At 63.4% G+C, this 22411-nt stretch overlaps 2 protein-coding genes across 11 annotated transcripts; one reads left to right on the top strand and one right to left on the bottom strand.

Moving 5' to 3' along the window:
* Positions 1-1307: 1307 nt before the first annotated feature.
* IGF2 (insulin like growth factor 2) lies at positions 1308-19750 on the bottom strand. 6 transcript variants are annotated; one of them, XM_069565766.1, is made up of 5 exons: positions 19531-19750; positions 12278-12442; positions 7447-7609; positions 5503-5651; positions 1308-5204 (listed from the first exon to the last, which is right to left on the bottom strand). In XM_069565766.1, the coding sequence occupies exons 2-5, from the start codon at positions 12437-12439 to the stop codon at positions 4971-4973; spliced, it is 708 nt and encodes a 235-aa protein (XP_069421867.1). In that variant the 5' UTR covers positions 12440-12442; positions 19531-19750; the 3' UTR covers positions 1308-4970. The 6 variants fall into 6 exon arrangements, with proteins under 6 accessions (XP_069421867.1, XP_069421871.1, XP_069421866.1 ...); XM_069565770.1 differs by lacking the exon at positions 19531-19750 and adding an exon at positions 18173-18266; XM_069565765.1 differs by lacking the exon at positions 19531-19750 and adding an exon at positions 12999-13874.
* On the top strand, positions 12671-18781 carry LOC138426842 (collagen alpha-1(III) chain-like). Of its 5 annotated transcripts, none has more exons than XM_069565761.1 (3): positions 12681-13481; positions 17654-17722; positions 18389-18688. In XM_069565761.1, exons 1-3 carry the CDS (start codon positions 12907-12909, stop codon positions 18663-18665), a joined length of 921 nt encoding a protein of 306 aa, XP_069421862.1. In that variant the 5' UTR covers positions 12681-12906; the 3' UTR covers positions 18666-18688. The 5 variants fall into 5 exon arrangements, 4 of the variants coding, with proteins under 4 accessions (XP_069421863.1, XP_069421862.1, XP_069421861.1 ...); XM_069565760.1 differs by having other exon boundaries at positions 12784-13481; positions 18074-18688; XM_069565763.1 differs by having other exon boundaries at positions 12815-13090; positions 18389-18781.
* Positions 19751-22411: the final 2661 nt, after the last annotated feature.

Genomic DNA, 22411 nt, shown 5'->3' with positions numbered 1-22411 from the left:
GGACCTGGCTGGACCCAGCCAAACAGGGTGGGGGTGGCGAGGGCAGTGAGCTGAGGCTGGGGCTACTCAGAAGGGCCACCAGAGCAGGGCTGGCTGCCCAGGGCTGCTCACCAGAGGGAGGCCACAGGGGTCTTGGGGGAAGCAGGGTGTGGGCAGAGGCAGGGGTGACTCGGCTGCGGTGGGTGAGCAGGATGGGCTACCCAGAGCTGGGGGGAAGGGAGCCCGTGGACCCAGCAACCCGAGGGTCCCGAGGTAGGGGGGACACCGCGCTGGGCTGCACGCACAGGGCTGGTGGGAGACAAGCTCTGAGCTTGTCTCAGCGGCAGGCGGTGCTGGGGAGAGGGTCCCAAGCTGGGTCCACACCCCAACCCCAGCTCACGACGCTCCCCCATCCAGCACAGTGCTCCCATCATTCTTGATCCCACCTCCTCCAGGCAGCTCCCCCCCAACCACACTGAGCTCTCAGTGGGCATGGGCAGCGTGGCCACCCCTGGAGACACCCTTCAAGACCCCCCGAGGCCACAGCTCAGCACCAGGCCAAGTGGTAAATATCAGAGGAGCGAGTGGGTTTATGTGCAAGGCCTCCCCTACCCAGATGGGGCAGAGAGCCCTGGTTGCCCACCGGAGGCTGCCCGGCACCAGGCCCAGCCACTGCCCTCTGCCCACCGGCAGACCTGCTGACCAAGGGCATGGGGGTACATAAGCGGGGGAGGGTGGCCAGCCCTCAAGCATTTCTAGGCCAGCCTCACTGTCTTCTGAGGAGCGTGGGTACTTAGAAGTCAGAGGGGTCTGGGTGCTGGTGCAGGGCCAAGCGGGGAAGGGCTTCTGTCCGGGGGCAGGGGCTCCCGTCTGCTCATGCAGGTGGGCACACAGGTGATGAGAGTCTCCAGATGTGAGCAGCCCTGGGCCTCCATCTCTGGCAATGGCAACAGTGTCCAGAAGCTTTCAGAGCCTGGCTGACCCCCTACACCCTGTCCCCCGAGGTTGGGAGAGTTCCCTGGGGTTGACCGACAGTGAAGACTCTTTGCTCCTCATTAGTGGGCTCCTGCAGAAGCCCCCAGGACCCTGCCCACCCCTGAACTCTGAGGATCTGGGCCTTGAGATGGCCCTGGAGCCCCCTCCCAACTGCCAAGGGCAGCAGGCCGTCTGGTGGTTCTCCCTACACCCCATCGCTGTGAGGGCCCAGAGAGGTGCCCCCGAGGGTCTCCCTGCCCCCTCTTCCTATCCCACCCTCTTCCCAGGACTAAGACTTCCCCTCCCTCCCCCGACCAGGTACCCCAACGAAAGAGCAGAGGACTCAGAAAAAATAATTTTAAATGCTTTATTGGGATTGCGAGCGATAAAGGTTAAAGACAAAACCCAGGCTGTGGATTCTGCCAGAAACAGCAGGTTACGGGCGAGAGGAGGAGAACACAGCCGCGCGGTGGATGGGGCGGCGGGCACGATGATTCTAGGTGTTCTGCGCGTGGGGGTCCTCGCGTGATGGCTCAGAGACCCGAGAGGGGGGTCCCGCTGAAGACAGCTGGGGGACTTGGGGAAGAGACAGGATGGAGGGCCACGAGCTGGGCGCGGAGGTCGGAAGGGGCCCCGGGTCGGGATGGAGCTGACCCACGGAGAGCTGCCCGCTGTGTCTGGGGTGGACTGGCACAGCCGCCCCCTGGGCCGTGCCAGCCCCGTCACCGGGGCCCCGAGGTGTCGGGCCTCTAGCTCACTAGCCGGGCTGCTGTGCAGGGGGACTGCACTGGGGGCAGAGGCGGGGGTGAGGTAAGCCCCCAGCCGCCCGGGTCCCTGCCACAGCCCGAGGTGCCGAAAGTGGTGGCCGCGTCGTGTCACCAGACCCGAGGGCCTCGGGGCCCAAGCGACCCAGCGCTCAAAAACTGCGCAGCTCTTCTGCTCTGCAGGGCCCGGCTCTCCCGGCCTCTCCTACCACCCAACCTCACCCCGCCTGGACGCCAGGAAGCCCCGCGGAGCTCTGAGCTTCCTGGGGGCAAGACGGGGCGCTGAGGAGGCGGGCAAGCTGTCCCCGAGGGGTACGGGGGGAGCCTCCCCAAGTGCTCGGAAGGCGGCCACCTGCTCCCGCCTGCTGGAGCCCTTCGCTCACACATCTGTAGCCCCTTCCCCCCTGGCCCGCTGGGCAGGCCAGGGGCCCCACCTTGGTGACCACCGAGCACCTTCCTGACACCTGGAGAGACGCCTCCCCGCCCCCTCCTCCGCCCCTCAGAACCCCCGGGGGACCAGCCACCGTCCCCCGGGGGCCAGGCCGGGCAGCGGCCGTCTCCATTCCCCTGACTTCTCTGGGGGGCACAGTGGCGGACACCCCCACAGAGGCTCCACTCTCCACTCAACCCAAGCGACAGGGACAGATTAAAAAAAAAAATCAAAAACAGGGCGATAAATGGCGGAGGGCAGGATGGCGGCAGGGCCGCGGTGACGGTGGTGACTGTGTGTTCCTCGTCCTTGGTCACTGCCCCCCTGTTACGTGGGGTGGGAGCAAACTGATAAAAGAGCGCGCAAAAAGCTAAGGAGGGGTAAAAAAAAAAAAAGGAAAGATGCCCCAGGAGTAATTAAAGAGGGGAGATAGATCAATTGGCGTCAATTTGGGTTCTGATTCCCGTCTGTAACTCTGCAAGTGCCTCGCCGTTCCTTCCCCCCGAACGTTTCTCTCCGAAATCTTGCTGGACCACTTCCTGCCTCGGAATGTCCCCCCACCCAGCCCCCACTGCCCCCCACCCACCCCGCCATCCTCCAGACTTCCCACACTCCCCGTCACCTTTGCCAGCCTCCGGGGGGGGCCCCTCATTTCTGAGAGGCTTCCCCAGGAGGCTGGCAAAGATGATCCCTAGGTGTGCTCGGGGGAGAGGGCTCCCCAGATCTTGCAGGAGCACACCCAGGGGGTCAGGCCACGTGGTAGGGCTCGTCTCGCTCAGCTGCAGCCATCTCCTGCCTGGCCAAACCGTTCCTCACGCTGCACGATGATCGGTGCGTGGATGCCCCTGGGGTCTGGGGGCACCCAGGACTTACACTCTGTGGGCTGTGGGGTCAGGACAGGTGCCGAGAAGAGGTGGGGATCATCCTCTCCTCGGAAAGATGGAACCACCTGCCTGAGCCCGAGACACACCTTCCCACCATGGCGCGTCCCAGGGGACCAGAGGGGAGCACGGAACAGGAAAACCTCATCGCGGGGCAGCTCAGAGAATAATTTGGGATGGAATTCGGTCTCAGCTGCACAAGGCTGGACACAGGTGTCCCTAGAGAGTGTGTGTGTGTGTGTGTGTGTGTGTGTGCGTGCATGGATGCATGTGAGGCTATGTGGGTGTGTGTGTGTGCGTGGATGTGTGTGTGGGCGTGCGTGCATGGATGCATGTGAGGCTATGTGGGTGTGTGCATGGATGTGTGTGTGCGTGGATGTGTGTGTGCGTGTGCATGGATGCATGTGAGGCTATGTGGGTGTGTGTGCGTGGATATGTGTGTGTGTGGGTGTGTGCGCGTGCATGGATGCATGTGAGGCTATGTGGGTGTTTGTGCATGGGTGTGTGTGTGGGTGTGCGTGCATGGATGCATGTGAGGCTATGTGGGTGCGTGTGCGCGCATGGATGTGTGTGTGCGTGGATGTGTGTGTGTGTGTGCGTGTGCATGGATGCATGTGAGGCTGTGGGTGTGTGTGTGTGCATGGATGTGTGTGCGTGGATGTGTGTGTGTGCGCGTGCATGGATGCATGTGAGGCTATGTGGGTGTTTGTGCATGGGTGTGTGTGTGTGTGTGCGTGCATGGATGCATGTGAGGCTGTGGGTGGGTGTGTGTGCATGGATGTGTGTGTGTGCGTGGATGTGTGTGTGTGCGCGTGTGCATGGATGCATGTGAGGCTATGTGGATGTGTGTGTGCGTGGATGTGTGTGTGTGTGCGTGTGCATGGATGCATGTGAGGCTATGTGGATGTGTGTGTGTGCGTGGATGTGTGTGTGTGTGCGTGTGCATGGATGCATGTGAGGCTATGTGGATGTGTGTGTGCGTGGATGTGTGTGTGTGCGTGTGCATGGATGCATGTGAGGCTATGTGGGTGTGTGTGCATGGATGTGCGTGTGTGGGTGTGTGGCTGTGTGTGTGCGGCTGCGTGTGTGCGTGGATGTGTGTGTGTGCAGGGTTGCATGTGCTTTCCAAGGTACGGATTGTGATGTCAGATTTTGGAGTGTTGGGGGTGTTTTGCCAATTTGATTTTACCTGCGTGATTCGGTGTTTCTGCTCCGCGCTCCCCTCCTCTGGTCTCACAGCGTCCCCTCACTGCTCTGTAGGGTCCCAGTGATGGAAGCTTGCAGGAGGAGCGGGTTGGGGTCTTTGGTGTCACACTGCCAGTGCCCGGGGAGGGCCTGGCGAGGGGGGCGGAGATGGCTGGCCAGCAGGGACAAGCCTACCTGGAAATTTGGTCCCTTCCTTTCTCTTAGATGATTAGATCAAAGCCAATTTAAGTCCAGATCCAAAGGGAATGAGAAGGAAGGGGGGGGGGGCCGAATTCTTTTATTTTGCCAATTGTTTTTAAGCCAATTTATTTTTAGTATTTTTTTCAGCCAATTGATTTTTTTTTTTTTTAAGAAGTTTTTGGAAAGCTAGTTTGCTTTTCTGGTGTTGCTAAAAAGCCAATTCATTTCAAGGGGGCTGATTGAGGGGTTTATGATTGCAATTTTGGTTGTATAATTTGGGGGTAATTTGGGGGGTGATAATTTGGGGGGATATTTAAAGCCAATTGGTTTTGTACATTTTTAGAGATGTTGTTCTGATCCCCTCGGCCAGATGGAGGGGGCCGAGGGGGACTTGCCTGACGTGGGGAGGTTGGGGCACAGAGGCTGGGTCAGGGGAGCCCGCAGACAGGACGGTACAGGGATTTCAGAGAGAGACCTAGTGGGGCAGTCCCGGTCAGGAGGACGGCGCGAGGTAGATGGTGTCACTTGGCAGAATTACGACACTTTGGCTCACTTCTAATCGCTGGATGCCTCGGAAGAGGCGCCCCCGTGGGTGGCAGGGTCCTGGGTAGGCAGGGCGATCAGCGGACGGTGACTCTTGGCCTCTCTGAGCGCCTCCAGCTCCTTGGCGAGCGTGCGACCCCGGCGTGCTCGCAGGAAAGCGGGCAGGCCCCTGCGCAGGCGCTGGGTGGACTGCTTCCAGGTGTCAGATTGGAAGAACTTGCCCACGGGGTATGCTGTGAAGTCGTCCTGGGAGAGGAAGAGTGAGTCAGGGGCTGCCCAGGCCCCAGGGAACACGGCGGGGCAACGCCTGAGCTGCCCCGGGTGCCCCAGGTGTGATGGCAGGTGTGACAGGCCAGTGCCCGCCAGCGCTGCTGGCCAGCGCCCCCAGTGGGCAGAGTGTAAAGGACTCCCTGGCTGCTCTCTCAGCGCAGCAGCTGGCTGTGCCCTGGTCCCCTGGCTCCAAGGGGACAGCCCCGCGGGGCTGCAGAGGGAGAGAGGGGAGGGTTCCCCCCGGGGCTGGGCTGGAGCTGGGGGGCTGTCTTACCGGAAGCACGGTCGTAGAGGCAGACACATCCCTCTCGGACTTGGCGGGGGCGGCACAGTAAGTCTCCAGCAGGGCCAGGTCGCAGCTTCGGAAGCAACACTCTTCCACGATGCCACGGCTGCGTCGGTTTATGCGGCTGGATGGTCGGCCTGGTGGTCCCCCAGGGAGGAAGGGCAGGACAGGTCAGTGCCCGCACCTGGCAGAGGCGGGGGTCCTCGGCCAGCCCCCCGCCCCCACCCTTGGGACGGGACACCCGGTGGCCCTGCAGGCACAGCCAGCCGCAGCCTGGAGTGGAGGAAGGAAGCGAGAGGCGGGCCCAGAAAGGACAGAGGGGACAGTGAGCGTGAGTGACCAGAGCCAGCCCCTGGCGTCCTGCGCCTCCTCCTCGAACGTCAGGTGGGCCCCGGCCCCGAGTCCCGGGACCCCGGGGTCCCGGCCCAAAGGCCAGCTGGGACCCAGGTGCCGCCCCTGAGCCAACCAGGAGCCTAGGTGCCCGTGGCCCTAGAGACGCCACCGCTGAGACCGGCAGGAATGGGAGGAAGAAGGAGAAGACGGGAGGAGAGGAGTGAGGAGCTGCACAGACCACGCCCTCCTTTCTTCCCGCCCTCCCCTCCCCCCACCGCGGGCTCCAGACTCGGCCACGCGAAGTCCCCGCCTTCCTTCCGCCGTCCGTGGAGGGGGGGGCGGGAAGGGAGCCCCCAGTAAGGGGTCCGGCTGCAGGGTCAAAAGGGCTGGGGGCTCAGCCCAGCCCACCCGTCAGGGAGGCAAGCCTGGTGCCAGGGCCGGCCAGCACTAGGCGCTGCGGTGCCACTTCCTGCCCCCAAGGGTGGCAGAGAGAGAGGCCACGGGAGAAGCCAGGGCAAGCAGGGGCCTCGGAAGCGCAGAGAAGAGGGTGTGGTTTTCAGAGCGAAGCGCTGGCATGCCAAGACGGGCGTTTCCGGCCCATTTCAGAGGGTGGGTAAGTAAAGGCTGTGGAGGAAGGTGTCTCGTGGGCGTGGTGGGCCGGGTTCGAGCCTCACGGCCCTCGCCCGGCTGTCCCAGCAGTGCCCCGCCCCAACCCCCGCGGCCCGAAGAGGCATCTGGCTGAGCCCAGGGAGCGCACGTGCCCCACCCTGAGGGCCAGGCTGCCCCTGCTCCCCATTTCCCCTGGAAACCATGTGGACACTCTCCCAACTCTCCTGACAGTAAAGAACCGGAGGCCCAGACTACGGGGAGTGAGGGCAAGAGCCCACGCTGAAGGAGAGGTCCCTTCCATCGGGGACACGCCCTGCTGCACGGGGCTGCAGGGCGGAGGGGGGCAGAGGGGTCCGTGTGCCCAGCCAGGCGTCCCCGGTCCGAAACCATGAGAACCAGCCAAGACACTTAGGCCAGCGGGCAGGCGGCTGCACCACGAGCCGCCCGCAAGTGTGGGTCCCGCCCAGGCCCCGAGCCCTCTGCCTCCCACCAGGGCAGCGGGCCCCCCTCGTGGATGGAGCCACGCACCCCCCAGCACGCACACTCACACCCCCAGTGACAAGTGCTTTTATTCTTAACGGCATTCAACCCATTTGATTCCATCTCAAATCTAAGAGTCCACAGATACGTGCCCATCGCCAAGAGGTGGAGAAAAGGTGCAGGAAGCCAGTGCCCACAGCTGCCCGCGGGCAGGTCAGGGAGAAGCAGGAGGGGAAGGGTTGTCTGCGCCCCCCGCCACACCGGAACTGGGCCTTCAGCCACCTCCACACCCCCCCCCCCCGCACTTGCGGCTCCAGGTCTGGCCACTTGTGGACACACCTGTCCATTCTCCCTTGACTGTGAGTCGTGTGGCTAGAAGCCTGGGTCCAGCCCCCCGAGCCAGGGAGGCTGGAGGGCCTGCAGAGGCGACTGAGGACTGTGAGGAGGACCCCAGCATCTACGCAGGGCCGGCTGCGCCCACCCCTCCCCTGGCCCGAGGGAGCTACTCACTGAAGTAGAAGCCGCGGTCCCCACAGACAAACTGGAGGGTGTCCACCAGCTCCCCGCCGCACAGAGTCTCGCTGGGGCGGTAAGCAGCATAGCAGCACGAGGCGAAGGCCAAGAAGGCAAGAAGCGCCAGCATCGACTTTCCTGCTGTGATCCCCATTGATGTCTGCGGGAGAGACAGAGGCGTGAGCCCACCACCCCGCCCAGGGCCGGCCCGCCCTCCGGCAGGCCCCCGGATGGCTCAGCCAGGACGTGCCGGCTGCTCCCTTTGGGACCCTAAGCCCAGCCACCTTCTAAGTCCAAGCCCCGTTGCAGACTTAAAGCCTGGCTTTCTCCTTAATCTTAATTGCTTTAATTACAGGAACAACAAGAGCTTTCTCTGTTGAGGCTGGTGGGATGCAGAAATCACCCCACGAGGAGGGAAGGGCTGGGGGCGGAGCCTCTCTGATGGGCCCCAAGTGCTGGTCAGTACCTTCACGTGGGGATCACTGTCCCCCTCGTATTATTGCCGAGGCTTGGCCACACCCAGAGCGGCAAGGGCCAGTGCTGGACACTGGACCTGGCCTCCATCCTATGAAGTCATGGGGGCGGGGCCAGCACAAGGCAGTGGCCACTTCTTGAGCCTCCCTGAGCCAGCCAAGATGGCAGAGGGCCCCACCCCAGCACAGAACATGTGCACCCCAGAGGCCCAGCCGGGCAAGGGCGCCAGGAGGACCAGCCTCCCTCCCAACGCGACGGCGGGGGGTCCCGGCCCCACGCCTCTCCCTCCCAGACGGCCTTTCCCAACTTCTCGGCCTGCCGGTGAGCAAAGGTCAAGGGTCTGGTGGTTGGCACGGGGTGCCAGCCATGCTCCCGGGAGCCTCGTTCTCCGGTGTCTCTTAGTCCCTGGACCCCAGTCTTCCCTGGGGTCCCCAAAACACACATGAAAACCAAAAGCGTTCTTTCCAGGCCTTGCATCGCACTCCCAATGGCCAAGGGCCTCAAAGTCCTTCCAGGAACACCAGAGCCGCTCCCCTCTTGGGATGCCAAACCCCAATCGGAGAGCTGAAGAGAGCAGGTCAGGCCCCACCCCACCCCGGGGCGGTGGGGGGTGGGGGGACCAGACACCAGGTTCCCTCAGGGCCGATCAGGGGGAAGAGATGCACCTCAGGACACACCCCCTCTCAAGGCTGCGAGGCTGAAGACTGGGGTAAATAGGCCCCGTAAAGGGGAAGGATCTTGGCTTCCCTTTAGACACAGCAGCCACTTCCGCCTCTGCAAAAGGTGGAAGCCCCCCATGCAGGCATTCCCAGCCTGTCCTCGGCAGGCCCAGCTCCAAGCCCCTTCTGGGAGGACAGCCACGGCCCGGCGCCCCTCAGCCGTGGCACCCTGGGCTACTCAAGCAAGGGCCCGGGTGGGCTGCCCACATGTGTCCGTCCCAGACACTGCACCCAGTGAACACACAGGCGCTGAGCCGCACACGACTTCCCAGCCTGGAGCAAGGTTGTTGCCTGTTGGAATTTTGGTGCAATAAATCGTGTAGGAAATGAGAGGACTGAGGAGGAAACTCAGTCGCGCTTAAGCTCCTGACGAGCAGGGGCCAGCTCCACGGAAGATCTAAACGGCCGCCTCGCCCACCACCCCTCGCTGGATGAAACCCCAGCCTCCTTCCCCGCTGCCCCACGGCCGCCCCCTCCAAATTCTGAAAACAAATTTGGCCAGCTAGGAATTCCTGCTGTCCGAGCGGCAACTCCATCTTTCTGCAAGCCCAGCCACTTGGTGTGGGGTCCAGTCCAGGACACCAGCGGAGAGCCGAGACTGGACAGGAGGCAGGCAGCCACGCAGGCCAGGTGAGCCAGTGGGCAGAGGAGGGGTGGGGGGCAGAGGCAGAGAGGAGGGGTGGGGGGCTGAGTGAGGGGCGGCGGGCAGGAGCCAAGCGGGCTGCGGCGGGCGGGAGCCGCAGCGCAGCGGGGTCCTGGCTCCAGAGCCGCGGTTACCTGCAGCTGGACAGGAGGCTCGCTGGGGCTGAAGGAGGATGAGGAGGAGGAGGAGGAGGAGGAGTCTGGAAGGCTGCCTCCGAGGAGAAGCTAATGTCCAGTTTGCAGGCTGGTCAGTGCCTCAGCTTTTATGTCTGGGCCGGCTCCTCCCAGCCCGGGCTCCACCCTGCCCCCACCCCGCTCCCAGCTGACCACTCCCCCCGCCCCCTTCGCTCCCGCCCCCTCCGTCCTCCCAGCCAGCCCCTCCTCTCCTGCACCCCCAACCGCTAGCCCTAGCGTCTCTTAGCAAAGTACCAGGGCGGGGGAGGGGGGCTCCTCCCGCACCCCCAGCCCATCTCGGCACAAGGAAATGGGGGGGGGGGTTCCGGAGGGGGCTGCTTTCCACCTCCTTGTATGGAAACTTCCATCTGCCCACGGGGGCAGGGGCAGTTACCCTCTCCGGACGGTCCATTCCGGGCCCCTCTGAGCTCTGGACCAGCCCCCCTCCACCCAGATTCCTGGTTGGAAATGTCGGGGACCGGGAGAGGGAGGCGGTGGGGGGGGCGCGGAGGGAATGTGGCGTCTGGCGGGACTCTCTCGCCAACTCGGCCCCCCTCGCTCCATCCTGGCCCCGCCCACCCAGTTTTCCTCTCTCGGTCTTGCTGGCAGCGAGTCAACATACCAGGGTGGGTTTCTGAGATTTGCGCCCCTTCTCATTACACGGCCGCCGCCCCCCCCCAGCCCCCGCCCACGCCCGCCTTTGCCCCCGCACGGCACAAATCACAAACTTTCAGTAACAGCCCCCTGCACCCGCAAGGCGACCAGGAAGTCGGCGTGCACAGAGCTCACACCTCCCCCGGCGCTCCCCAAGTCCCTCCCCCGCCCCCCACCCCTCGCCCCTTCCTCCGCGGCGCGAGGGAGGGCGCGGGGTTCGCCCCGGGGGACGCCACCGCCAGCACTCCAGCCCCGTCTGCCCGGGCCCCGCCGCCCCGCCGGGCCCGGCCCGCACGCCGCTTACCTGGAAGCCGGCACCGGAGCCGCCCACCTTCCTGCTGCGTATTGCAAACCGAACAGCGGGCGAAGGCCCTCCTGCCGGGCACTCCTCTGCCAGCGCCGCTCTGACCGAGTCGCGGGGGCCGAATGTGCGACGGGGCAGAACGGGGGGATGGCTTGTTTTGGGGGGGGGGAAATTTCGTCTGATTCTTTAGGGAGGACGGGCTGTCTGCGGGCCGGGGCGGGCCAGATGTTGTACTTTTAGGGGGGGAAAGGGTATCGGGAAATGAGGTCAGCTGTTGTATCAAGGACAGAGAGGGGCAGAGATAGTGAGAGAGACAGGGTGAACGTGAAAAGGGGGGGCCGAAGAGAGGGCGAGAGGGAGAGAGGACAGCGAGAGGCGGGCAGGCTCACAGCGGGAGAGTGCAGCGGAGAGAGAAAGAGAAAGCGTATAATTAATCCACTTTGGGACGGCGAAGGCGAGAGGGCGGGCGTGGAAGGGGAGGGAGTTGGAGGCAAGGAGCTGGGGGGGACGGGAGGGAGCGAAGGGAAGGCTGCGGAAGAAGACTGGGGGCCGGGACCAGAGGCCGGAGAGGGGCCGGGGAGCGCAGAGAAGCCGAGGAAAGGGCGCAACGTCGGGGGCCGGGGAAGGTGCTGAGGGGGGCGGAGCGGAGGCGTCACCCGGGCCGCGGGCGCCCAGCTCGGCTTGGGCCGACGGAGCCCTCGGCCGTCGCGAGCCCGGGCCTCGGGGGGGGGGTGGCGGTGGCGGCGCCCGGGCCGCTCGGGACGCAGCGAGGAGGGGGAGCGGCCGGGCTGCGCGCCGGGGGAGGGCCGGGGGGGAGCGCGGGGGATGACAACGCCGGCGGCCTGCGAGCCGGACTGCCTGCGGGGGGGACCGCCTCCTCGGGCGAAGCGGGACGGGCGTTGAGGTAGACGAAGAGGAGGCGGCGGGGAATCCGCAGGCCGGCGGAGCGCGGCCCCGCCGACGGCGCCCGCGATGGGGGTCAGCAGCGTAGCGGACGGCGTCGACGCGGGGCCGCCAGCCGGGTGGAGGCGCTGGCGGGCGAGGGCCAGGAGGCGAGGGCGGCCGGAAGGGGGGGCCGGGGGCCTGCCTGGCCTCACGCAGCTCCGCCGGAGAGCAGGCGAACTCTGGGCGCCAACGCCCGGCTCTTATAGTCGAGCCACCCGCGGCTCGGCGCCCGCTCGGGCCCCGCTGGCCGAGTGCCCGCGCCAATGGGCGCTCGAGGGGTCCTCGCCCCGCCCCCGAACCGCCTCTGCAACTCGAGCCAAGGGGGGGCCAGGCTTGGGGTCCCGGGGGGCAGCGGTGAGGGGGGGGGCTGTGGGGTGCGCGGGGACGAGATTGGAGTGGGGGCAGGGATCCTCAGAGTTCGAAAGACATCTAGAATCACTATTCTAAAGTGTTTGGGGGCCCTGTCTGAGGTTCCGGGGTGCCAGAGTCCCGACACAGCACACGGGGGACCCGGGACGACCAGGGTGGGCGGCGTCACATGCCCTAGCGACGGCCGGATCCCCGCGCCCCACCGGGGGGCTAGGCGGCGACGGTGCCCTGTGTGTGCGGGCCCAGGTGGCGGGTCCCCGAGTCCCGCCGGGGACCTGCTGGGGAAGTGGGGAGTCTCTGGGCGCGGGCGAGGCGCGCAGCCTCCACCTGCCCGAGCAGGCGCAGCACCCCGAGCTGCAGCCGGAGCCCGAGCGCCCCCCGGTGCCGCACGGGAACCGGGGAGGAGCCTCGGCGGACGCCAGGTGCGGAACGTGGAGAGGGCCAGCCGGGCCAGGCCCGAATCTGGGCCAGGCATGGGGCCGGCCCGGGCTGCGCCTGTGTGCCAGGGGCGAGACGAGCAGGGCGGGAAACGTCGTTCAAATCCTACCTGAATGGCCGAGCTCACCGGGGTGCGTCTAAGCAGCTCGCCTTTGGGGCCCACCCAAAATATCCGGATAATGGTTCCCCCGTCCTCTATGCGTTGGACTTGCGTAGATTCGGGTTCAGCCCCGGGGGCCACCACGGTCATTTGAGGGTCTGGGGAAACCATCTCCTAGAGGGTTTGGACGATGTAAGAAGTCGGTGTGATTTTTTTTTTCTTTTTACCAAGTCAAAACCACGCACGAATCCCCGCGCCCCGCCCGCCCCAGGAGCCGCGACCACGCGCGCCTCTCCAAGGGGAAGGGGCTGCCGGCGGCGGAAGCCCGAGGCCGGCTCGCCCCCTCGCTCCGCCATCAATCACGTCTCCCGCGCTCGGCGCGCGCCTACCCGAGTCCTCCGCAGGGCGGCTGGAGGCGCCCGGGCGGCTGGAGGCGCCGCGCCGCCTGAGCGGGGGTGCGCCTCTCCTCCGCGTCCCTCCTGCCCTGCGCCCTGCCGGCCCCGCTTGGAGGTCGCCGAGGCACTTAACCCCCGTTGTGATCTTTGCACAGAGCAAAGGAAAGCGGCGCGGGTCTCCGGGGCTCGACCCAGCGCGCGGGTCGGCCGAGGGGCTGGCCCGCCGCACGGCTCCCGCGCCCCATGCCGGTGTCCCCAGCAGCCGCTCGGGACGGCGGGACGGCGGCGGGTGGGTTTGGGAGCCAGGCCCGGACGCGAGGCGGCGGGGAGCTCACCGCGAGGCTGGAGGCCGAAGGCTGCGTCCGCGGGCGCGGAGGAGTCGAGGCAGCGAGCGAGCAATCTGCGGCGGGCGGTAGGCGCGCTGAAGGTGAGCGAGACCCCGGGGCAGTCCCCAGCGTCCGGGGGCAACGCCCAGTCCGTTGGAAGACCCGGGGACAATGCCCAAATTTGGGGGAAACTGGGGGCAATGCCCAGTCGTTCTGGACGCGGGAGAAGCCCTGCCTACGTCCTGGCGGACAAGCTGCCCGACCGAATGTGTGTGAGGAGGACGAGAGAAACTTCCCGCATCCAAGGAGCTCCGGGGACTTCGCAGCAGACGCAGAGAGGCCCAGAACCGGTGCCCGCGGGGTGCGGGGCCGCGGAAGCTGCGGAGACCGCGCTGGGGCCGGGAGCAATGCCCAACTGCCGGGAACGCAGTGCGGAGCCGCCTGGTTTGCAAGGCAGAGAACGAAGGTCCTGAAGTGGGGACCCAAAGGAGGGTGCGTCGGGGTGAGGAGCTGTGATTAATGACTAAATTCGAGACTCCAGAAAAAGAACCCGAGTCTGGGGGCCGCGGAGGCCGCTCCGTGCAGCCGGGGGACAGGGGAGCCGAGGCTACCCTGTGAGGACCCAGGCATGTAGGTCAGCAGGCTCGTGGGGCAGCCCCATTTGTAGGGCAGTAGGTCTGCGGATGTCCATGACCGGAGCAAAATCCTCAGTGTGGAACTTGGGAGGTTCCAAAAGGGCAAAGGGTCTAAAATTCGGGGAAGAAAAACAGTGGGTGGGCCTTGGGGATCCAGGTGCGGTGGAGCAGAGTGGAGAATCATTTCCAAGATTTAGAAATTCAGGTTAGTGGACGCTTGCAGCGCCCGAGCAAAATCACTTCCATAATTGTGGCTCCTGGAAAAATTCTCAATGTCCTTGAGAGACTCAAGAAACACAGTCTAAATTTGGGGCAACCTAGGGTGTGATCAGTACATTTGGAGAAGGCAGAAAATCAATGTCTTTTTAATATTTTAATTTTTAAATGGGTTTCGATTAGTTTATTTTTGGTGAACAGGAAAAAAAAATATTTTCCTGGGCACTGTCTGCATTTGGGGACCCCCTAGGAAGCACTGGCGAAAGTGTGGGGGATCCATGGGAAATGTTCAGTAGAGACTGGTATCTAAATTTCAGGGAACCTGGTTAATAGCAAGGAGTCTTATAGGACGCAGGCCTAGGATACCTGAGATTTCCAGGACCTGGGGGTATTTTTCGGTATCTGGGCAATTTCATTTTAGGAGGCCTGTGGAAAATTGCCTAAATTTAGGACTCAGGGTAAGGATCATAAAATCAGGGGACCCATAAATCAGTGCTCAAAAAAGTTCAGTTGTTTTGTGGAGAAGGGGCAAAAAGTCTCAGTTTATTTTGGAGGGCTAGCAGGCAGCATCGCAATCCGGAGGCCCCAGAAAATAATTTTTGAATCTGGGCTCCAAAGGAGTCTTTCAAAGTCCCCAGGAGAACAGAGGGTCAATATCGAAGTTTTAGGGGGAAAGGATTAAGAATTCCTAGGTGGTGGGGCCTGGTGGTCTACAGCAGATCGGCAGTGTCTGAGACCCAGGAAGTGTTGACTGGGTTTGGGGTGACTCGGTGAGTGCCTGGAGAAATGCTCTGGACCCGAGAAATAGTGCCTTTCTGTGACACTGAATGTGTTTGGGGAGCTTAGAGAGGGCGATGCCTAATATTGAGAGCCCAGTGTGTCCAAACAGAGGGCACCGGGAAAAGGTCCAGTATCGGTTGGGTTGGTCTGGAATTTGGGATCAGTGCTGAATTTTAGGAAACCCGGATTCTTGTCAGTCAGCTCGTGGGGCCCAGGGAATTTTTTAATATTCAGAATGTTATGAGGCGGAGAAAATATTCAGAATATTTGGTTACTGGGTCACTCAAAAGAACTTGGTAAAACAAGATATAGGCTCTGTGCAAGGGTTTGTTTTGTGCTTGGTTTGACCCCGGGGACCTGAGAGAGACGTGATTTGGGGGGACCGGCCTGACCCACGGTCACAACTGAGCACACCTCAGATAAGTGCTGTGTGTGTTTGGGGGGCCTGGGTAACAGCGTCTAAATTTCAAGGAACCTGATTAGTGGCAGGAAGCTTGGAGAGCCCCAGAAATGAGTGCCCTATGTCTTTATGACCCACCAAAAAAATTGCTCGCTGAGTTTTGGGGACCAGAAACCATCTTCTCAATTTTGTGGAACTCAGGAAATCAGAGCACACACTGTTTATGATTCAAAAAGAGGGTCACTGTGCTTTGGGTTTAATGCGTAAATTTTGGTGAGGCACAGGCAGCAACCTTCCAACTCTGAGGGTCCTGGGGAAACTGCTCCGTCTGTTGTGAGGGGGTGGCAGGGGTGGGGGGACCTGGGATTCTTTCCCTAAAATTTAGATAACCCAGTTTGGGGCCAAGACATTTGTAGAACTCAGCAGATTATGTCCTGAACTCTAATGAAGCGGGGAACAGGGCTTTGGCAAGGGGGAGCCGGGACAGGGGCAGTAAGCTTGGGAGCGCCTGTCGACCAAAATTATGGGGACACAGGGAAAGAGTCCTCTTCTTTGGTAAAGATGCCTTAATGCCAAAAAAACACCGGGTTCATCCTGGGGAGTCAGCCTGAGCCCAGAACCTGGAGTTAATGTTTAAATTTTTCTGAATAGGGTTTGGCACTGTGTAACTCTGTAGAACCTGGGGGTGGGGGTGGGATGGGAGGGGGAAATGTTAAACTGTGAAGAGCCTGGGTGGGAGAAAACACTCAGTAAGTTTGGGGACCCAGGCCTTAGTGTAAACCTGGAAAAGCCAGTAGGGGCTTATGTGTTTTCAGGTCCCCAGAAATTAATGTCCAAAAACAAACAAACAAACAAAAAATCCTGTTACTTGGAGAAATGCTGAATGTATTGGGAGAGATCAGGGAGGAAACCTTAAATTTGAATAAGCCCAGAAAAAATAAAATAAAATAACGCCTGCCGTCAGCAGGAGCGGGGGATGCCGCTCGGTGGTCTGGGACCCTGGGGATGGAGAGCTTCGTTTGCGAGGCTGAGCTCCAAGCCAGGGAAGCACCGCGCCGCTGCGGATCCGCCGCCCCGGGGACTCGCGCGGAGCGGGGGCGCCCTCCCCGGGGATCGCGGCGCGGGTTGCACGCGGCGGCGGCGGCGGCTCCAGGGCAGCACGCGGGGCTCCCTGGGACGCCCGCCGCCCGGCGGGGCTGGCACGTCGCTTCTCCCGATTTTGCCTCCTGGCCCCTGACAGCGCTTCCGTGCGGCAGCGCGTCGGGTGGAAGGGAGGCACCCCGGGGCGGCGGGGGAGCGCCGGGGCGCTGCTCCCTGGCGTTCCGGGGGCTCTGGGCTCCCTGCTCGGCTGCCTCCGAGGAGGCCCGCGGGCTCCCCGCCGCCGCTGCGCCCCACGCGCTCCGCTCTGCGAGCCTAGGCGAAGCCGCGGCCCGGCGACCGCCGCGGGCAGGCTCGTCCCCGGCTCGGTTTGGGGGGCCCCGGAGCACCCCCGGCGGCCGTCCCCGCTCGTCCCCGGCGCTCCTCGAGCGCCGTCCGGGCCTTCTCGGGCCCCTCGACGAAGGCGAACCCAATTTTGGTTTGATAACGCGGGAGAGTTGAAGCACTAGGGAAGAGGAAGAGAATGGGGGCGCGGGGGGGGGGCGGGGGGAGACAGGAATGATGGTGGTGGGGGTCAGGGGTCTCCTTTCGTTTTCTCTAAGAGAACGTTCACCGCAAGCCTCCCTCTCCCGGCTGTGAAAGTCGAGTTCCTTAAGACAAACAAGAGGAGTACTGAACCCTACTCAGCCCCACCACACTGGTGGGAACCGGATCACCCCTTTGGAATTAGGCAGTGTTGCGGGTAGGGGGCGGCCACCCCCTGCGCATCTGTGGGTTGAGGGTGTTGCCAGCAAGGGGGTGCTGCTGGGGGCAGCAGGGTGATGGGGTCTCAGGGCCAGCAACCAGCCATCACCTGCCCCCACAAAGGGGCCCCAGCTAGAAAGGAGGCGCCTCAAACCCTGACCCTCTGGGGAGGCAGGGGTTAATGCCCTTGGACAGGTGTGGGGATTGTGCAGGGCTGAGGCAGCTCTTTCAGAGGAGTTTGGCAAGATGGGGAGGACCCCCCCACACACACCATGAAAAAAGCAGCCCACTTCCCACCCGGAGCCCAAGGCACGTGGGGAATGTTCCCCCTTCAAATTCCAGTCCACATCAATCACCCCGTGTCCATTCCAAGAACATCTGGCCTGTCCCCCCCCCCCCATCACTGCCCCCGCTCCCTCCCCACCAGCCCTCTGCAGTCCCCAGGCCCTGGCGGTCAGGCCTGTGCCTATAGAAGGGAGGGCAAGGAGGGGGCCTCCCAGGGAAGCCTGGGAGGGTGGCTCCCCTGTATGTGGCAGTTGTCATTTGGGGATGAGGAGTGTTTTTAGTGTTTGTCTGCAGACCTCAGATCCCTGGGACCCCAGAGCGGATTTCAAGTCCTGGGTGAGGGTCTCCACTTTCCTCGCCCTGCTCCCGGCTCCCCACCTCTCCTCCAGGCCTGCTTCCCAGGCTGGGGACGGCAGAGGGGCCGGGGTAAGGCCTGTGCCAGTCAGCTTTCTGGGCATCTTCCTGCTGGTGGGGGGGGCCCTTTGGGGACCCTTCCCTGCCTTCAGTCCTGAACAGGCGCCAGCCCTGGAGAAGCTGCGGCCCAGTGCTGGGAGACACGTGCCTGGACCTTGGAGGTAGGAAAGCTGAGGCCACCCTGGGGTGCTGGGCTGGCCTCGGGCCAGGAGGGGGCACAGAGGCACTCCCTCCTTGTGCAGGCCTGCAGGCTGAGCCCTCGCCTTATTTAGTCACAAGTGCGGCTAAAGGGGTAGGGTTGTTGGGGGCAGATCCCGGTCACCGTGGGGCTCAGAAAGGGCACTGGCCACCCCCAGCCCAGACCAGCCGCCCAGGTCGCCCCAACTTCTAGTCCCCCACCGCAGTAGGAAGGGCACAGCCCTGGTATGTTGTGGGGCTGGGGGTTCCCCCAGCACAGGGCTTGGCTGGTGGAAACTTTGGCCCCAAGCACCATCACCTGCCCCTCCCTCCAGCTCTGCAGCAGCCCTGGTTTGCGCCGCACCCCACCCCCCACCCCCGCCATGTGCCAGCCATATTCCAAGAGGACAGTCACCCCGAAGACTCAGACTCACCCCAGGAAGCCCAGCCCCGCACCCCGACCTGGCTCCAGGCTCCGGCTCTGCAGCGGCTCCCTGCTCCCGCTCGCCCTGCAGCCTGCCTTCCCTTTCCCCGCTTCCTTCCCCGGCTCTGGTTCCAAGCTGGCCGCTCCCCACCTCCCTGGGACCAAGCCCAGCATTTTACAAACCCGGCTCATTCTCCAGGAGTCCCCTGAGCGCCCCCTCCCTCAGCCCCCACAGGGTGCCCGGGCGCTGCCCGGGTGAAGACCCTGCCCTGGATGTCAGAGGGATGCGCCTGCTCCCAGCAGCAAGGCTGGAAGCCCGGGGACCCAGGCCCCAGCCAGACAGAAGGCCAGGACCCGACGGCAGCACCAGTCACCCAACGCCCCAGGCACCGCCAGCCCCTGACCGATGGACCAGCGTCGGCTGCAGGAGTGTGGGGCACCCGGCCCCCAAGCTGCAAGGACCCAGGCGTGACTGTGGTTGTACCAATTTATGTAGCGTCTGAACTAAGGACACCTTTGAAAAACATTCTCGGTTTCTCTCTCTCTTTCTTTCCGGTGGGCAAATCGGCCTGCAAGGGAGCACCTGCTGGGTCCCCCACAGCAAGCCCTGAAGAGTGACCTCTGTGGCTTTGGGGTCAGGACCGGGAACACAGCCCCCGCTCCTCCGCTTCCAGAGACCCTGGATCGAGCCCGCTCTGGGGCAGCTCAGCCTGTTGCCCCCACCCGGGCTCCATCCAGCGGTGTCAGAGGAGGCTCTGGCCGCCCCCCAGCCTTTCCACTGTCCCCCTCCGTTCCCCCAGCTGGCAGCCTCTGTCATTACCTCGCACAGTAACCAACCGCCCTGTGACTGTCCCCCTACTTTGACAGATGAGGACACAGAGAGGTCAAACCACCCGTGCGAGGCCCCACAGCAGCGGCTCAGGGCAGGGAGGGCCGGGTCTGGCATGCCCAGCTGAGCCCAGCTTCCCGGGGCCTCCCAGGATTCCCCCTCAACTTGCTGGAGATCTCTGCACGCTCCTTCCTCCAGCTCTGCCCTCACCCATCACCCTTGACTCTCCCCTGGGCTGCCTGCTCCCCCTTCCTCTGCCCTACCAGGAGTACACCTCTGAGGACCACTCTGCCCAGGCAGCAGGGGGCCTGCCCTGCCTGCAGCTGAGCCCCCAGGAGCTGACCACTGGAACCCAGACTCCTGCTGTGTCACCCTGATATGACCCCAGCCCCCTGGTGACCCCACTCCTTGGGAAAGGGGTGATGGCCACAGGAGCTGCCCGAGGGGGCTCTGAGCCCTGGAGGATGGCAGGCCCCTGTCCAGAGCCTGTGGCGCTGACGAGGCACGCGGTCCTGCCTGGGAGCGTCAGGAGCACTCACCTCTGCGGGCTGGGGCCGTGGGCCTCAGTTCTGAGCAGGTGGGGATTGAGGGCCACGGGTCACAGCAGCTGACTTCCCGGGCTGGGGTTTCTGGCCTGCTGCAGGCTCTGGCCGGGGGGCAGCCTGGGCAAAGGGCCGACCTGGCCTGGGTGTGGGGCCCTGGGGCTGGGAGCTGAAGGCCGCCTCCTCGTCCTCAAGGTGAACAGTGACTCTTCGTCCCCTGGGGGAGAGAGGGGTGTTCTTAAGATGGTGTCTTAAAACAAATCCACACATGTGCACACACCCAGCCAGGGCCCTGGCCCCTGCCCCTCCACTGGCTGTCAGGTGGAGAGGCCCTCGGGTCACCTTGTCAGGTTTGGGTGACGGCTCCCCTGCCTGTCCCTCTGGCCGCCCAGCTCTGCCTTTTCTGAAGAAGGGAGGAAGAGAAGTGTCCACAGTTCCCCATAGCTGGACTTCCCCATGGGCAGGCCTGCAGAGGTGCCCACGGACCCGTCCATGGGACAGGCTGCCCCGCCCTGTGGCGGACTTCTGCCTGAGCTTGGGGGCTAGTGGCTGCACACACAGCCTGCCCCCTCTGCCCCAGCACATCCCCACCTTGAACGGAAGCGAGGAGGGAGCCAGACACACACAGCTCTGCCACGGGGAGGCAGCTGAGGGTGGGGGGAGACTGCTTCTCTGGGAAAGTGAACCCCTTCCCCACAAACGCCACACGGGGAGTCTGGGTGGAGGGGAGGCACACTCCACGCGCAAAACAAGAATGACCCAGGGCAGGGGAGGCTGGGGGGGGGGGTGGCCCAGGGCAACCGGCACACTGTCAGGAACGTTCCTCTTTAGATCCCGCTCTGGGGCCTCAAGGGGCAGCGCCCCTTCAACGTCCTTCTCACCATCCTTTCCAATTACATGGTGGGATTCTCTGGGGGAAGGGGTGGTGTAGGGTGTGAGGACAGAGGGAAGCTTTACTTTTTACGTGGTATGAAAATAACTCCCAAACCCAGGGCCTCAGCGCCCCTGCAGTGTCCTGCTTGTCTCTGGTTGGGATCCGGTAAGGCGGGTCGCAGCCAGAGGGAACCTCTCACACAGGAAAATTCTTTTACTTTTCCAACAGCAGCTGTGCCCTCAAGCTGAAGACAGTGGCCTTATGCTCCAGCCCACCCCTCCCATTTCGCCAGCTCAGAGAAGGAAAGTGTATTTTCCATGCAAAAGGCCCTGTGGCTCTGGGCAGCTGCCCTGAAGGGCTCCCTCCCCACCTGTCCTGTCTGCTCCAAAGTGGAAGCTCGCTGGAGTCCTCTGGCAGCGCAGGCCCTCCCGCTCCTGTTAACTGCCCCCAGCCCCCTACCCCTGAGCACTCAGAAGGCAGCCTTCTTACCACCTAGAGGGGACCGTGCCGGGGAGGGACGCCCAGGCGCCTGCACTCTAATTGCTGCGTTGTTGCTGAAGCTCTCTGGGGTGGTGGATAAAGAGGACCGGGATGTCGCTGGTGCCCCAGGCTCTCTGCTGGAACTGCTGGGCGCGCTGGCTGGGCCAATAGTAGCAGTCGCTGCCAAGGCAGGGGGTGCTCAGACCCTCCAGCAGGCTTGCCTGGGAGGCAGAGGAGGGGGATGAGACTGAGGCTGGAGAGACAGTGAAGGGCATTTTTAGAGCATGCATTGTAATGGCCCCCAGAAGAAGAGCCTCTCCACCACGGAGCACCTGCCCAAATGCCAGCGGAACCTAGAGTGTGCCCCTCACCTCATCCCCACCCCATGCCGTTCCCCAAGCCCCTCCAAATTTAGGTAGAATTGCGCCAACTTGGTGGTGCTGGGCCTGCTGGAGCAGCCGGCTCTGGCCCCTTCCCACGTGAAGGCATGGCGCATCAGAGGGTGGAGACTTGGCCCACCCTTAGCCTGGCAGAAAGGCGTTAGTGGGCATGGGCATTAGCCAGAAGTAGTCGCTGCCAGCTGGGAGGTGGGGCTCTGCGGAGGGGGATTGAGGGTGGGCGGGGCCTCCGTTGACTGACACCTGGCAATCACCGGGCAGGCCAGTGGGCGTGGCACGGGTAAAATGGGGGCGGGGCATCTTGGGGAAAAATCAGGGTTCGAGAACAGTCAGAAAAATCTTTCCTCAGGTGCTCCCAATGCAGCTGCAACACAGGGCGGCCAGGTTCGCCCTTCTTCCAGAGACAGGGGGCTCACCTGGGGGCTTTCTCTCTCCCCTGGTGGCGTCTGACGCCACCCCCTCCCCACCCCATAGGTGCGGTGCAAGACACCGAGGGTGCTGCAGCAAGCGGGAGGTGGCAGGTGGCCAGCAACGCATCCTGTTCACAGGCACCCCTGGGAGGGATGACTGGGGTCCACGGCCTTCTGAGCTCGGCCAGAACTCCAGCTGAGCCTGGGACCCAGAAAAGTCAACAGCTGAGTGAAGGCCCACGCGGCGGGGACCAAGTCTCACTGGGAACTTAAACCTCCTCTCTGAGCCTTCAGGTGGAGCAGGAGGCAGAACCAAGGTGTCCTCGGAGGCGACGATGTGTGCGGCTCCCTGCAGATCGCGGTCCCCAGCCTCCCTGTGCCCCTGTGCCCCCGACTGCCAGGCTGTGCTGGCGCTTAACTCTCTCCTCTCCCTTCATCTTTCAAGCCCTCATCTGAACTTCCTTCTTAGCTGGAGTGATAGGTCATCTGCTGAGAGGACAGGGCTTTCAGTGGGGAAGAGAGTCAGACTTGGCTGGGGGAGTGGGGGGACTCAGATCTGGTGGGAGTGTCCTAAACAAGACACAAAAGTCCCAGAGCCATACCATCCTCTGGGAGGAGGGCAGGTGGGCGTTTCCCTGGGCTCTTGGGCAGATGAGGAACGCAATGGTACCAGAGGTCCTGAGTCAGGCCCAACGCACACAGAGGGGAGTCAGTGT

The sequence above is a fragment of the Ovis canadensis genome, chromosome 21, assembly GCF_042477335.2.
Source record: "Ovis canadensis isolate MfBH-ARS-UI-01 breed Bighorn chromosome 21, ARS-UI_OviCan_v2, whole genome shotgun sequence".
NCBI classification, from domain to species: Eukaryota; Metazoa; Chordata; class Mammalia; order Artiodactyla; family Bovidae; genus Ovis; species Ovis canadensis.
Note: the sequence above shows the minus strand (reverse complement) of the source record. Positions and strands in the feature narration are given on the sequence as shown.

Coding starts and splice junctions, on each gene's coding strand:
- IGF2 (XM_069565766.1), bottom strand. CDS start 12,439: ATGGTTTCCCCAGACCCTCAAATGACCGTGGTGGCCCCCGGGGCTGAA. Junction 5,652..7,446: donor GGACCGCGGCTTCTACTTCA/GTGAGTAGCTCC, acceptor GGGGACCACCAG/GCCGACCATCCAGCCGCATA. Junction 5,205..5,502: donor CCTCTACGACCGTGCTTCCG/GTAAGACAGCCC, acceptor TTCCTCTCCCAG/GACGACTTCACAGCATACCC.
- LOC138426842 (XM_069565760.1), top strand. CDS start 12,907: ATGCCGGTGTCCCCAGCAGCCGCTCGGGACGGCGGGACGGCGGCGGGT. Junction 13,482..17,653: donor AAGTGGGGACCCAAAGGAGG/GTGCGTCGGGGT, acceptor CCCTGCCTTCAG/TCCTGAACAGGCGCCAGCCC. Junction 17,723..18,073: donor CACGTGCCTGGACCTTGGAG/GTAGGAAAGCTG, acceptor CCCTCCCTCCAG/CTCTGCAGCAGCCCTGGTTT.